This window comes from Ruditapes philippinarum, unplaced genomic scaffold (assembly GCF_026571515.1).
Source record: "Ruditapes philippinarum isolate M1 unplaced genomic scaffold, ASM2657151v2 ctg2368_1_1_1_1, whole genome shotgun sequence".
NCBI classification, from domain to species: Eukaryota; Metazoa; Mollusca; class Bivalvia; order Venerida; family Veneridae; genus Ruditapes; species Ruditapes philippinarum.
Window position 1 is genome coordinate 1,950 of NW_026852697.1, and position 13,414 is coordinate 15,363.

At 32.4% G+C, this 13,414-nt stretch overlaps 1 protein-coding gene across 1 annotated transcript; it reads right to left on the reverse strand.

Annotated features, from left to right (window-relative positions):
- Nucleotides 1-355: 355 nt before the first annotated feature.
- Nucleotides 356-12,852, reverse strand: LOC132721366 (interferon-induced very large GTPase 1-like). Its single transcript, XM_060705656.1, has 3 exons — nt 12,716-12,852; nt 11,487-11,570; nt 356-5,704 (listed from the first exon to the last, which is right to left on the reverse strand). The coding sequence occupies exon 3, from the start codon at nt 5,565-5,567 to the stop codon at nt 930-932; it is 4,638 nt and encodes a 1,545-aa protein (XP_060561639.1). The 5' UTR covers nt 5,568-5,704; nt 11,487-11,570; nt 12,716-12,852; the 3' UTR covers nt 356-929.
- Between the last annotated feature and the right edge of the window lie 562 nt (nt 12,853-13,414).

Genomic DNA, 13,414 nt, shown 5'->3' on the forward strand with positions numbered 1-13,414 from the left:
AATGTCTGACTAAATCCTGCCTACCAACATCATCGCAACATATAAATAATAATGTAGATATATCTAAAGGATGAACATGTTTTCGTATTTCAACTTTATTTAAAAGATCTTTCTGCTTCGATTGCTTCATTGTTTTAAAAAATCGACTGTCACTATTGAAACTGCTTATTTCAAGTTGATATTTTTCACATAATTTTCTTGGCTCATTTGTTCTAGAACTGTTATCAATATTATGAAAAGAAATTGAAAAAAGGTCTTGTCTTTTCATTTTCCCGGGATAAAACTGCATAAGTCCTATCTCCGTAAGTAGTTTTTGTAATTCCATCTCTGCTTTTACAACTAGCGTCTGAAAAAAGGTTTTTATTTCTTAACATTAGATGGTACAGAATGTAAATCAAAATATACGATGTCATTCTAAATGAATAATTTAATGGAATAACATTAATCCTTTGAAACAAAAATCAAGAAAACAAAAATGATATTTAAAACAACTATATTTTGATATCATTATCTACAATAATTGATATTTTTTTTGAAATCAGTTCTAAATATATGAATATATAATTCATATCATACTTAAACCGTTCTGAAAAAAAAATGTAAATACATGTGTTTTACAGATATTTACTAATCAAGTCATGTTATAGTTCAAAATATTCAAATTCAAGTAATGCATTGTTCCGAAAAGAGTCAACAATTTTGATAACAAAAAAGACTGGGTCAATATGTCATTCTGCAGGTGAATATCCAATCATATCCAATGGATCACTAATCAATATTATTTTTATGTGACAATAACATTTTTGCAATCAATCGTTAAAACTAATTATTGAAACTAATAATTGACTGCTTTGACAAGTACATCAATTATTCAATTTGCTTTACAAAATTATAACCCTTTTAAATATTTAAATGTTCTGACAGAAAAGTTAATATTCTTCAATCTTTAACACTTTTCTTATTTCATTTATAACTTCTTCCTCTGAAATGTTACAAAAGTCTTCGTGTCCTTGTTGCATAGATATCTCAAAAACGTTTTTACCATTCATGAAACATTGGTGTGCTAACCGTTTCAACACACAAGATATGTTGATATGGTCAATATCATCTGCATTTGCAATTGGTCTATGAAAAATATAGATATGGTCATCGGCGTGATTTTCTGACAGTATGCAAATTTCATTACATTTTGCGCAGCATTTTGTACAACCGATAAGTCGCTTAAACAACTTTTTAGAGCATGACTTACATAAACTCTCTAACTCATCATGAATACTTTTCCTGAGAATTTCTACTTGTTGACCTATAAAGTTTTCAATCTTTTCCGAAACGATGTCTTTAAACATTTGGAGCGATTGGATTTTCATTGATCTAAATGGAAATAAGCTGTTAACAGCAGCATGTTTAAATTCAAAAGATAGACACGTTTCTTTAGCAATAATCTGTATGAGTTTTTCCAAGGTAACACCTGTGTATTTTTCAGTTTTGTTATCTATGGAAGTAACCCTACCTGCATGGTCAATACCTTCTTTTTCAGTCTGAGTTATGAGTTTTCTGTCCTTTTCCCATTCGTTTTCAATAGCATTCCATACATCTTTGATTCTCAAACGGACATAGAACTGAAGGTCGTCTTGGATAAACTCCTTAGAAACATAATCTTTGCATAAAGTGAAAAGATATTGTTTAAAAGCACACACTGGGTTTTCCCGATACTGTTTGATTAATTTTTCATTTGTACTCAAACTTATATGTTTCACAAAATGTCCAATTGCAAACATTTTGGTCCTAATTTTCTGTCTGATGCAAGATTTCATCATAGCATCATTCACTGTCATTTCTAACTTTGTATCCAACTCACATACTATCGACTTACCTAACAACTCTAATAAGACTTCTGTAGCCTCTTTTTCTCGTTTGAATTCAATCAACATAAGAGAATGCACTTCGGATTTTGCCTTTCTAATATCACTTCCTTTGGTATAAAGTTGTGTCATCTTTCGTACATATGTTTTTGCAACGGACATAAGGACATCTATCTTATACTGAAAACTTATATGCATACTGTTGTCTTCAATTTTCAGCTTTTGTCTTAAACTTGTATCTATACCTAACAGTATCTGTTTGGTAATCAAGTCTGAATATACTGGCATATCTTGTATAAGCTCATGTAAATCTGATTCGAATTTTGCTACAGTTGCATGCTTTATCTCATACATTTTCTTCACGAGCGCATTGATTTCAGCTTGTTCTAAAGGCATAAATGTATGATTGATGTGAATTTCAGAATCAACCACATAATCCTTTAAAAGAGGACTACGTTCAATGTTTTCCTTTTCAATCTTATTTCTACGATCGGGATATATTGATTGCAAAGCTGTAACGGCGTCATAAAGATAGTCAGGTATTTTAAGAACTGTTTCTATAAATAGATCCCATGTCACATTAAAGTTATTATCATTTTGTTTAAATAAATTTCTAAACAAACTCAAGTTGCCAAGCAGTACTTTATGAATATTTGGCTGCTTTAAACAAAAAGTGATCTGATTTTCAAATGATTTTTCACTTTTGTTGAATTCTCTCTGTAAATTGTCAATGTATTTTTGGTTTAAGTTTGTTAAAAAATCACTTGACATTTTACGTTTTATAAACATTTCCCTCAACTGTTCTGTATAAACTTCTCTTTGTTTGACGATAAATTCGCGGAATCTTTCAACAATTTCTCCTTGCGTGGAACTCCCATTTTGTACTTTTGATATACAAATATTTGTTTCTTCCACAATAATATGCAATACTTCGCGCAGAATCTCCATGTAGTCAAAATCTACTTCAAGCTTCAAGCATATTTCTCTTGTGTTGCGATACTCGTAAACAAAGCGATCTTTTTTTATCGCAGTCCAAAGTTTGCCCAAGCTTTCGGAAAAAGAAGCGGAAGATTTAATACAATCTTTGTCTATATCAGTTGGTATCAAATTCAAAATATTCCTCTTTGTAATGTATGCTTCCCTACTGTACGAGGCACTTATTGGTGCCATTGGTAGTTTACCTTCCAGTAGACTAGGAATAAAAGTCGTGTGGTTCTGAATATCAAATTGGATTATATCTTCAAACTGCAAACGTGGCAACTGCTCCAATTCACAGGCCCTTCTTGTAAGTTTATCTAAAATATTTCGTAAAACCATTTCTTGTTCTAACAATTTATTCTTATTTGACTTATCCATGTTGTGGTGTACAATAACGCATCGTCGATGCAGCTTTACCATAAACATTCTCAAAAATGCATGTACAACAATTGGTAAATTTTCACTCAAATAAGTTGAATTTTCACTCATTAGATTTATAACTGTCGTTTGAGATGAACCTATTGCAAATGTTGACAGTTCATTATCATGTTTTATTGATTCAGTTGGAGAAAGTAATACTGACTTTAGACCCTCTGTGTCTACTACAAAAATATAATCTAGGTCTTCTTTTATAATGCCATGCGCAGACGGATGTACTTTTACGACTTGCACGAATGCCCCTCTAGTGCATCTCCCTGCACTTACTGGGAACTGCATGCCGAAGACAGTATTCAGAAATGTCGATTTACCAGAGCTCTGGATGCCAAGGACAGAAATAATGTGAATTTTAGACGGTTTGTCTTGACCTGATATGTGAGAAAACTCACTAAATATTTTCTTCACCCAAACCAGTGGAACAGAACATGCGTCACCATCAAGTATTTCGATCGAGTATCCCTCTTGAAGAATAACACATGCATATCTTGGGAGTACTGTATGTGAAATGCTGACAAGGTCATCACTTTGGAATGGGATGTCAGTGTCACATGTATGTACAAATTCACAGGCCTCGTATATTTGTCCCATTTCTCTCAAGATATTTTCTAAACCAAAGAAAACATTTGATTTTTTGTTTTCTATTTCTATCAATGACATTTTTAGACTTTGTTTTTGCTCTGCATTATTGGTTGAAGACATTCTTGCAAATGTTTTACAATATTCTTTGTTTAAGTTTGCAACACTGAGTTTTGATACCTTATTAAAAGATAATTTCAAGAATCTTAAAAATACCCGGAGTTTCATTCGATTACATTCATTAACACTTGAATAATCAAGAGAACAAAATTTCACTAATGCTTGGAGGAACAATTTCATTGGGAGGGCTAACGTGTTGTTTTTCAAATATTCAAACTGTTTGGTTCTTATTTCAAATAACTTTTCTTGGATAAGTTTTCGATTTCCAAATTGCTTTCTCTCTTTTACATCCATTTGATAATACCTCCAAAAATCACGATCCTTTTCAGCCCATTCTTTCCAAAACAGCTCTTGCAATGGAAAAATATTTCTTTTACGATCACTCTCATGTATGGTTTCTGTTTGTTTACATATATCATTTACAATTTCAAATACTTCTGTAAAGGTCTGACTTTTTTCATCAACATCACAATTGTTGTCTGCAAATAATTGAGTGTAATTAGAAAGAGTATTTTTTTTCATTTCAGGTTTTGAAGTTGTTATTGAATGAATATTTTGATGCATCATTTCTAAGACGTCTGGTAACATTTTCCCTTTAATAGCCAATACCTCAACAGTGTCATATTTAAATCTAGCTAAAGGCTCTTTAATAATGTTCTCTAGGCCTTCAGTCTCATCGTTTGCCAGTAATATCAAGGCAGATGATTTAACTCTTGACAACGCTTCAACAATTTGAACACATTCATCAAAATGATTCAAATCTGTCAAAATAAGTGTAAGCGACGACTGTTTTCCAATAAGTTCTACTTGTTCTTTGTGACGAATTGCATCACCACGCAAGTTTAAAATTAGTGTTGGATTGACAAAGTGTTCTGTGTCGTCTGCTTCTTCACCACCGGGAAGATACCAGAATATTTCAATTAGTCCGTCAACTATATCCGATTTGCTTTTTTTCGAGCCTTTACAATTTCGGTGGTAAAAAGAAGGATGTGTTTTTTCGGACCCCCATATCAAACAATTTAAAAGATTTGATTTGGACCACTCAGAAATTTCCCCGATTTTCATGAAGCCAATGCAATTAAATGGTTGATCTATAATAGACGTTTCAATGAACTCGCCATCTTCTTGTCGGAACAGCCCTTCAAGGCTCCGCAATGGCCAAATATAGGCTGACAATGTGTTCTCATGATCACAAGAAGGTGGTAAAATGAAAGGTATTGCTAACCGGCATTCCCATAAATGTGAAACAATATCTTGCCGAGCTATTGGATCACAACATATAAACACAGCTACAACAATGTCAAGGGGATGAATTTGTTCTACTAGTTTCCCTCTTTGTTGCTCTAGCTTTTCTCGAAAACCAGCAGATGATTTTTCCACAATTTTGTCATAACGAACAAATCTAGCATTGTAATCACGATGAACAATTTTGCGAATGAACTGCCATGCAATTTTTTCAGGTTTGTTCTCAACGTTCGTAAAATCTAATTCAGTTATTTGATACAAAAGATCTTGCGTAATCTTTCCTGGAAAATAGTTGGTTAGGTCTAAAACATCAAGTACAGTTTCTAAATTCATATTTCTTGTTTCCATTTCTGTTCTCTGTTATATTGGTGTTGGCTTAAAGATTATCTAGTAAGATTAACGTACCTTTAATTGAATAATTAACCATTGTCCATTGGCCATAGAATATGAGAAATAGCCATTTTTCGCCTTTTGGGCAAAGCAACCTATAAAGACAAAAACATTAAAGTTGCCAACTTGTTCATAACACCTAAACTTATGAACACAAGTAAAATGATGTAATAATATATAGTTTGGAAGCACAAAAAGAAAAAAAAAAGTTTGAGATTCTAGGTTTATTGTCAGCAATTACAGTGTTTGTTACTAGTTCATAATTCAGATTTAGTCAGTTTTCTGTACATTTAGAATTTGTAAATGCTAGCTCCAAAAACATTTTGACTATCATTTTGACGGTACTAACAGAGAAGTAATTAATCCAAATCGATTTCATAAAAGTTTTCCTATTTAATCCAAAAACTGCATAATTTTCGGCTTCATTAAACATCATTTTGTAATAAAAAATACTGAACTTGTTCAAAAATATATGAGCAATGCATCACTGACTTACAAAATTTGACTTTGGAGCAGGGTACGAAGCCTAAAATATAGGCTATGTTCAAATTCGATTTCTGAAAATATCCTCAAATTATTCAAAGTTCAAAATTTTTTATAGAATATTATAGAAAGAAAACAACCAAAAGTTGTGGGCAATAACTGGCGACCTGTCAGGAATACTGTTTACCTGGTATTGTGAAAATTCGATCCATCACTTAATTCTTCTTGAAATAGGACTGTCTACGAATCGTATACATGTAGAAAAAGTCCACTGGTGATAGATCCTTAAATTTATGCGAAAAAATCACACATTTATTTCAATATTTTAGGTGTAGTGGCTTAACTGATACTTATGTGTCCTATTTAGCCATTGATTTTGATACGTTTCACAAAATGAAAGAAAGAGGTATTGGAAACATGAAATGGTAGATTCCCTTGAATTATAATAAATTAAAAGAAAGGAACTGCCTTTAACTATGTTACTGAATTTCAGACCATTTTTCAGACTAAAAATTTATATATATATGTAGGACAAATAAAATTGTTAATTTTAAAATGTCCTTCATGTAAGGGTACAAAATAATCGCACCATTCGAGTTACCATCCAAAAGCCTGGATTTTCAACTTATTTTGAAACATAATACTGTGACATATATTGAATGAATAAAATATCTTATCCAGTTACACAAACAGTATAATAGTAAGATCGACAATACCTATCAAAGCGTGAAAAAAACTGTATCAAATGTCACTATTTTATGATCTAAAATACCCAATAACTTAATATGATTATAATTCATAACATTTGTCTTATTATAGTTTAAGTAATATCGACATCGTAAGGGATTAATGCCGATTTTCCCACTACTCCGGAGGAAGAATACCTCAGGTATACCTTCGATATCTTAAGCAAGAGCGGGCAACTAAGTTGAATCACCGACATTCCGTAAACATAATGGTTACCTTCCGCACATAGAAGAATCCAAAGTCCATTGCCGGATTCGAACCGAAGCGGAGAAGGGCATTATTTTCAATGACTGTACATGAACAAAAAATAAAAAAACACATTTCACAATGCACTTTTGGTTTATTTTCTATATGCAAATTGTGTAGCTTTATTATAATATATTATTATCATCATGCTGTATCAACATATTGTGTGGCCTGCAAAACCAAGTTCGACAACTAACCTGTTCGTTCCCTACAAATAGGTCTTTTGTCAGGTGCAAAGTATTTACACTCTCGAAAACTGTCATTGATGGGGCGGGAAAGTTATTTGCTGTTTGCGAGAAATCACATGGACTATGAAGGTATGAAAAACTTTGATAGTGTAGATGTCTCAAAAGAGGGTTATTATCGTTTAGATACTTTATTGTACAAAGTGCAGGTTTTTGTTTTCTCTAAACTCTAAGTGTGACCTTGAACTTTGAAATAGGGGCGTCGATAAATTACACGACAGGTCTTCTTCATCAAGGGAAGGACGAGCTAACTTGTTGCAAAAATCGGCGAACGTGTCATGAAAATTTATAACGCCCGCCCGTATTTAGTCCATTCCTATAGTTGCCGGTAGCGTATATTATAAAGCCGCGTGGAATTTAACCAGCAGTTGATAAAATGTCGCGGGCAACTTTTAAATCCGCGAGATTTTATATCGAAATCGTATAGAATGCCGCGGCTTTTAGAAACTCGCGAGTTTCTCTGTCATACTTCTGTCGTAAAATGTCGAGTTTTATGAAGGAAACCGCGAGATTGTAGTTTAAACCACACAAACATATGCCTAGTTTAAGTAGCCTATTGCAAGCATTATAATCCGCGATATTTTGTTTTGAGTAATAAAAAGTCGAGTTTGAGTATTAAGCCACGACTTTTTATGCCGGAAAAAATCTCTGTGCAAAAAGTCTTGGCTGAAAATTGCTATAAGCGGCCGCGTTATTTTATGATACAGTTGTTGAGGAACAAAATGTCACTGCCTTTAACTTTTTCTCACGACGTTTTGTAGACTTTCTACAACACTTGCAAAAATGTCGCTATTCCTTTCTGTATCCAACAACTCTTATGAACACCGAGTTTAATGCAACGTTCACGTGACATTTTGTACGTTTTCGACAGAAAATCTCGCGGGTTTGTAAATTTAACGCGACATTTTGGGATAAAACAATAAAATTGTTAGCGGTTTTGAAATGGCCGCAGCCTGCCATCATGTATTTCAAAATTTCATACAAAGTTCGATCCCCGGCGACCTCAATCAGGTAAATTGTTCTTACTCTTTAGAATTCCAAAATGTATGTTTATCATTGTATAAATCAGGGAAAATAAAAAAATAAATGCGTTTTTTCTTCTTCTTGTTATGAAGATAACTACAGTGAAAGAAGAAAATATGCATTAAAAAGAGTTGCCCGAAACCTTAATCGAACACCGCTCTTGGCGAAACTTGTAAATTTGCCAAATGATATAAAATCTTAGCGTGACGATCAAATTCAAGTGGTATTTGTTGACATGTCATACAGCTTTAAATAAACATAAAAGTTGAAATATTTTTGCGTAGGTTTAAACTGGTTATAATAAGTGATACAACGTGGAGACTATATTATCTTACACATAAACAAAGAACTTAAGGTGACAACAGACACTTTCCGTGGTACTCACATAAATGTCATTTAAACCAACTTATTTTAGTAATAATTATTATTTATTTAATCTTTGTGCATTAAATGTCGTTGATCATCATAAAAAATAACATATTTGAAAAAAATGCCTTTGTAAATGATTGATTTTTAATAAAAATCCTAAAATTTTAAATCGTCATATCAAAGTCATTTTTTATTTTTTTGTCATCAAACTTTTGGAAAATAAACATACTTATAATATCTGGGGAACCGTGTCTCAAATTTTTTCTATCTTTTCTCAAAAAAATATTACGTAACGTCAAACATTTTATACGACTTTTTTCACCATACATATTACGTAATTAAAGATAATTAAGTCGCTGATTGAGCAAACAAAAATCCCTGACACGGTTCCCTCCGTAAATAAATTCCCTTTCATGTGCTTTAAACCGCATGTTAAATGCTTGATTATTAAAAAAGTTATGCCGATTCAAAGTTAGTCCGACCCGCATCAAACGAAGTGTCATAAATCGGCTGTTCTCTCTCGGACCCCTACGTTTCACGCTAAATAATTGCATAATACACAAATATCGCACCAGAGAAGGTCACAAGTTGCGGTAACATACTCTAACAACATTTTATGACCCAGTGTCATCTGACCAATTAAAAATTTGCTGATTAATATCAGTTTATAACAGAAATTTCTTCAAATCTTAACGTGATTTACTTTTCGTCTGGTATCGGTCTCACATATCACTTGACTGTCGGTAAAATTTGAGGCACTCGGTGGGGGGGATGGAACGTATTTGCGCACCGTTAGCGGGGTATTTAATCGTTTCACGTTTGAAGATTATTATTATTATCATCAGCATTATTATTATATTATACCAGTGTCACTCTGTCTGTGTATTCGTGTATGAATTTCCGTTAAAATATAAATTAAAATAACGAAAAAATTGGCTTCTGACGGTCTTTTAAAGTCCATGGTAGATGTACAAATTAGAACGGGATATTATATATTTTTTCCTCCAAATTGATATAAATGCTTGACATATTTAAATAGAAATATATTTTTTCCTCCAAATTGATATAAATGCTTGACATATATTAATAGAAATAAAAGGTATCACTCGATAATTATGATCTGACCTTCTTGACATCTATTATCATGAAAATCATTTACGCACGGCATAGAGATCCAGTTTCTACTGGGGTATACAATAATTCCATACTTTGTCCCAGGTTTATTAGTACTGTGTTCAATTTACTGGCGAACAATTTATTCAAAGCATACACTGATAATATATATATATATTTTTTTTTATTGATTCATAGAGAAATAATCATCCTTAAACAATCTAAAATGGTTTAGAAATTTGTCAGGGACACCGTACCGCAAGTCATATAGGCGTTCACATAAAAAAGTTGTCTGTTTTTGTTGTTGTTTTACTTGACATTGTTAGAAAACGAGGTTGAATGTAAAGCAAGCCATTGAATCCGTTCAAAAATCCATAAACTCAATGTAATATCTATCAGATTAACGGGACAGACAAATTATTTTCACACATTATTGATATTTTAGCAACCATAATTTTAAACAACCCCGTGGTCGTGCGATTTGCCGCTATGCTTAATTGTTTATGGTTTATACATTATTTTACGTACATTGGCCGACAATTTATTATTTAATAAAAAATTGCTAAATAAAAGGTAGACGATATTCATAAAAAATGTACGGTATTTGTACGATACATGAATTACGAGTGGTATGGACCAGTATGGACCGGTAATTCACGGATATATGGAACTACCGATTTCCCTCATTGATGCCTCAACAGGGGGCGGAGCGTTATCGATAATTGACAGGTTACGCGAATAGCAGATAAAAATCGTACAGGTACCGTTTAAAAACACATTTTTTGGACTAACTGCTTCCAAAATTAAATCACGAATGTATTCAGAAATGGTTGATAAATCTACTAAGCAAAAAATCTCATTTTAGGTTTTTTCAGTGATAATTGACTCCGTTGTCACCTTAAAGCACTATTTATTTTTTTACTCGAATAACCATTTTCTTACGAGGTTGGGAAACAGGTCCGAATGGAATCATGGATTTTCAATTGGTCCGGCCCCTCACAATAACACTCATGCTACACTCACTTTTATTCAAGCATGGCTTGTTGCAGATGATTTACATTCTATTCGTGCGCGATGGAAACAAATGTAAAGCAGGTGTTTTATAAAAGGCCTTAAATCATGTTTCCTTTTAGAAACTTGATTACTTTTACATTTTAACTTAAATTTTTATTCATATTGATTTAATGTCCCCGAATAATATTGTTAAGCGTGGGAATATTACTGAGGCATATGAAAGAGGAAACAATGACATAAAAAGGCAACTTTTCGAACTGTCAAGGGCAAAAATACTAAGTCATACTTAGTTATCTACAAAATTTATTGACTGACTATTTTCAATGAAATACCAACTTGTGATGTGTTTTTTTCACTGCGAGTCAAATTTTCAAACGGTTTAAATATCTTTGGACAATATTTTCAACTTTCAAGCAATTCATGTCCAATTGTTGCGGGTTTGTACATGACTTCAAACCACTTCCTGTACTTAAGCCTGACATTCAGGTTTTTCTTTCTATCATATACATGTGCGGGGATCTCATTCAAATACGTGAAGTTAAAAATGTTTGGCTTGTAAAATTGCAATCAGCGGGAGATGAACAATAGAGCTAGAAGGTGCCTTAAACCATCGAAAAATAATTAAAAGGATACTTACTATATTAATTTACCAGTTATCTAATATTTCAATATCCTGGATAAAAAATCGAAGACCACCAGTGCATCAAAGGTCACCAGTACACTGAAAAGAAAGAATGGACAAAAAGGTTTAATGTTCTCTTATAATATTCTAAAATTGTTATTTTTTTTATATTTTCAGAGTGGTTCCACACTCCCACAAAAAGGTAAATTGGGCAAGAAAAAGTATTCGTTATGGGCGGTAAATTTTTCGAGTTCGCATTTATTGTAATAGTATTTATTTACAATTTTGACGAATTTTTCTTTTTTTGTGTAGATAGTAGATCTAGTCAAACGAAAACTAAAACAAATAATATAGGTTAAAATATTTTTTTTTGCCAATGCTTTCGAACACATTTTGGCAATAACTAAATCTTGCAGTCAGTATGACAAACTATGTAGAGATGGTCTCTTAACAAGTGATGGTTATTTTAAAAATTAAGATTAAAATTTCCATCCCTGACAATACCCACCCCCCACCCTGTTCTTCATTCTCATCTCTGACAATTCCCTTGTCGTTTTTTTCTCAATTCAGACCATTCATCATACATTATTTTCTGACCTCGGACAATTCCCCTTCCGTTATTTTCTCGTCCCGGACAATGTCTCCAGCGGTTATTTTCTCACATTTGAGAATTACCCCGGGCCCCGCTATTTTCTCATCTTCCGTTATTATCTCACTTAAGACAATTTCCCATACGTTTTTTTTCTGACCCTTCCAATTATTTTCTCACTTTAAACAAATCATTTAGCTGTTTTTTCTTACCTTTGCTAAATTCCCGACATATTCTTAGGACACTGCCCCATCGGTTACTATCTCATCTAGGGCAATAACAATGCCGTTATTTTCTCACATTGGCATAGAACAATACCTCGCTTGGATTATCGGCAAGGCGGACACTTAACCCTCTTTACTTTTTTTTCCTTATTGTTATCGTTTTTTTATTCAATGTTTTATGTTATAAGTTTAAAGGCTGAATCGTTCTCTAAAGAAATCGTCTTGATAATTTGTAAAAAGGTTTTGAATACGATAAATTTACTTTAATGCTTTCTTAACACAAAACTTTTTTGTTCCAAACACTACTTATCAGTAAAAAACATAATTAAATAATAAAAAGAAATGAACTGAAAATGCAAAAACTCAAATAGAAAATATTGAAATTTAATTTAAAAAATCAATGCAATATAGTTAAAAAAAAGAAGTCTTACCTAAATTTCCTTGGACACTTATAAATCTCCGATGGTTAAGCAAATAATGATTCCCCGTTGTAAATTTATATCGCAACTAAGGTATTCGATAAATCGGGGTACTGTAAAGTCATTATTATTCGTGGGCACGAATTTTCGTGTTATTTTACAAGAAAAATGGAAATCCACGAATTTAAACGAAAATACACGTTTTGATAAAACCACGAAATTTCATGCCACGAATATAAGTGATTTCGCAATAGTTACAAAAGTAGGAAGACAGATTCAACGAAGAAAGTTTGGTTATAGTCGTTGATATATTTATGCGCTTTTGGGAGGCTAACCAACACATTTTGGTTACCGTGTACGTTTTACAATCCATTTTTTATATAAATGATTATGATAAATATGCGGACAAATACGTATCAAACAGTATTTGTTCATATTTATATTTCATAAATCGTTCATTTTATAATGATGACTGTCAGATAAAGATGAATGACAATTAAGTGATACATTTTTCGATAAACATAAAGGGAAAGTTAGTTAATTTGCCCTGAAAATATTTACTTATCAAAATGATTGTCAAAAATTAATTGACGACTTTCCATGTAATATAATTATAAGCTAACAAAAATAGAAGTAAAAAGTAAAACGCCAAAACAAGCTGTTGTTAGGAATTTCATGAATTTCGTGATGGTATTTAGATAATCGTACTAG

Coding starts and splice junctions, on each gene's coding strand:
- LOC132721366 (XM_060705656.1), bottom strand. CDS start 5,567: ATGGAAACAAGAAATATGAATTTAGAAACTGTACTTGATGTTTTAGAC.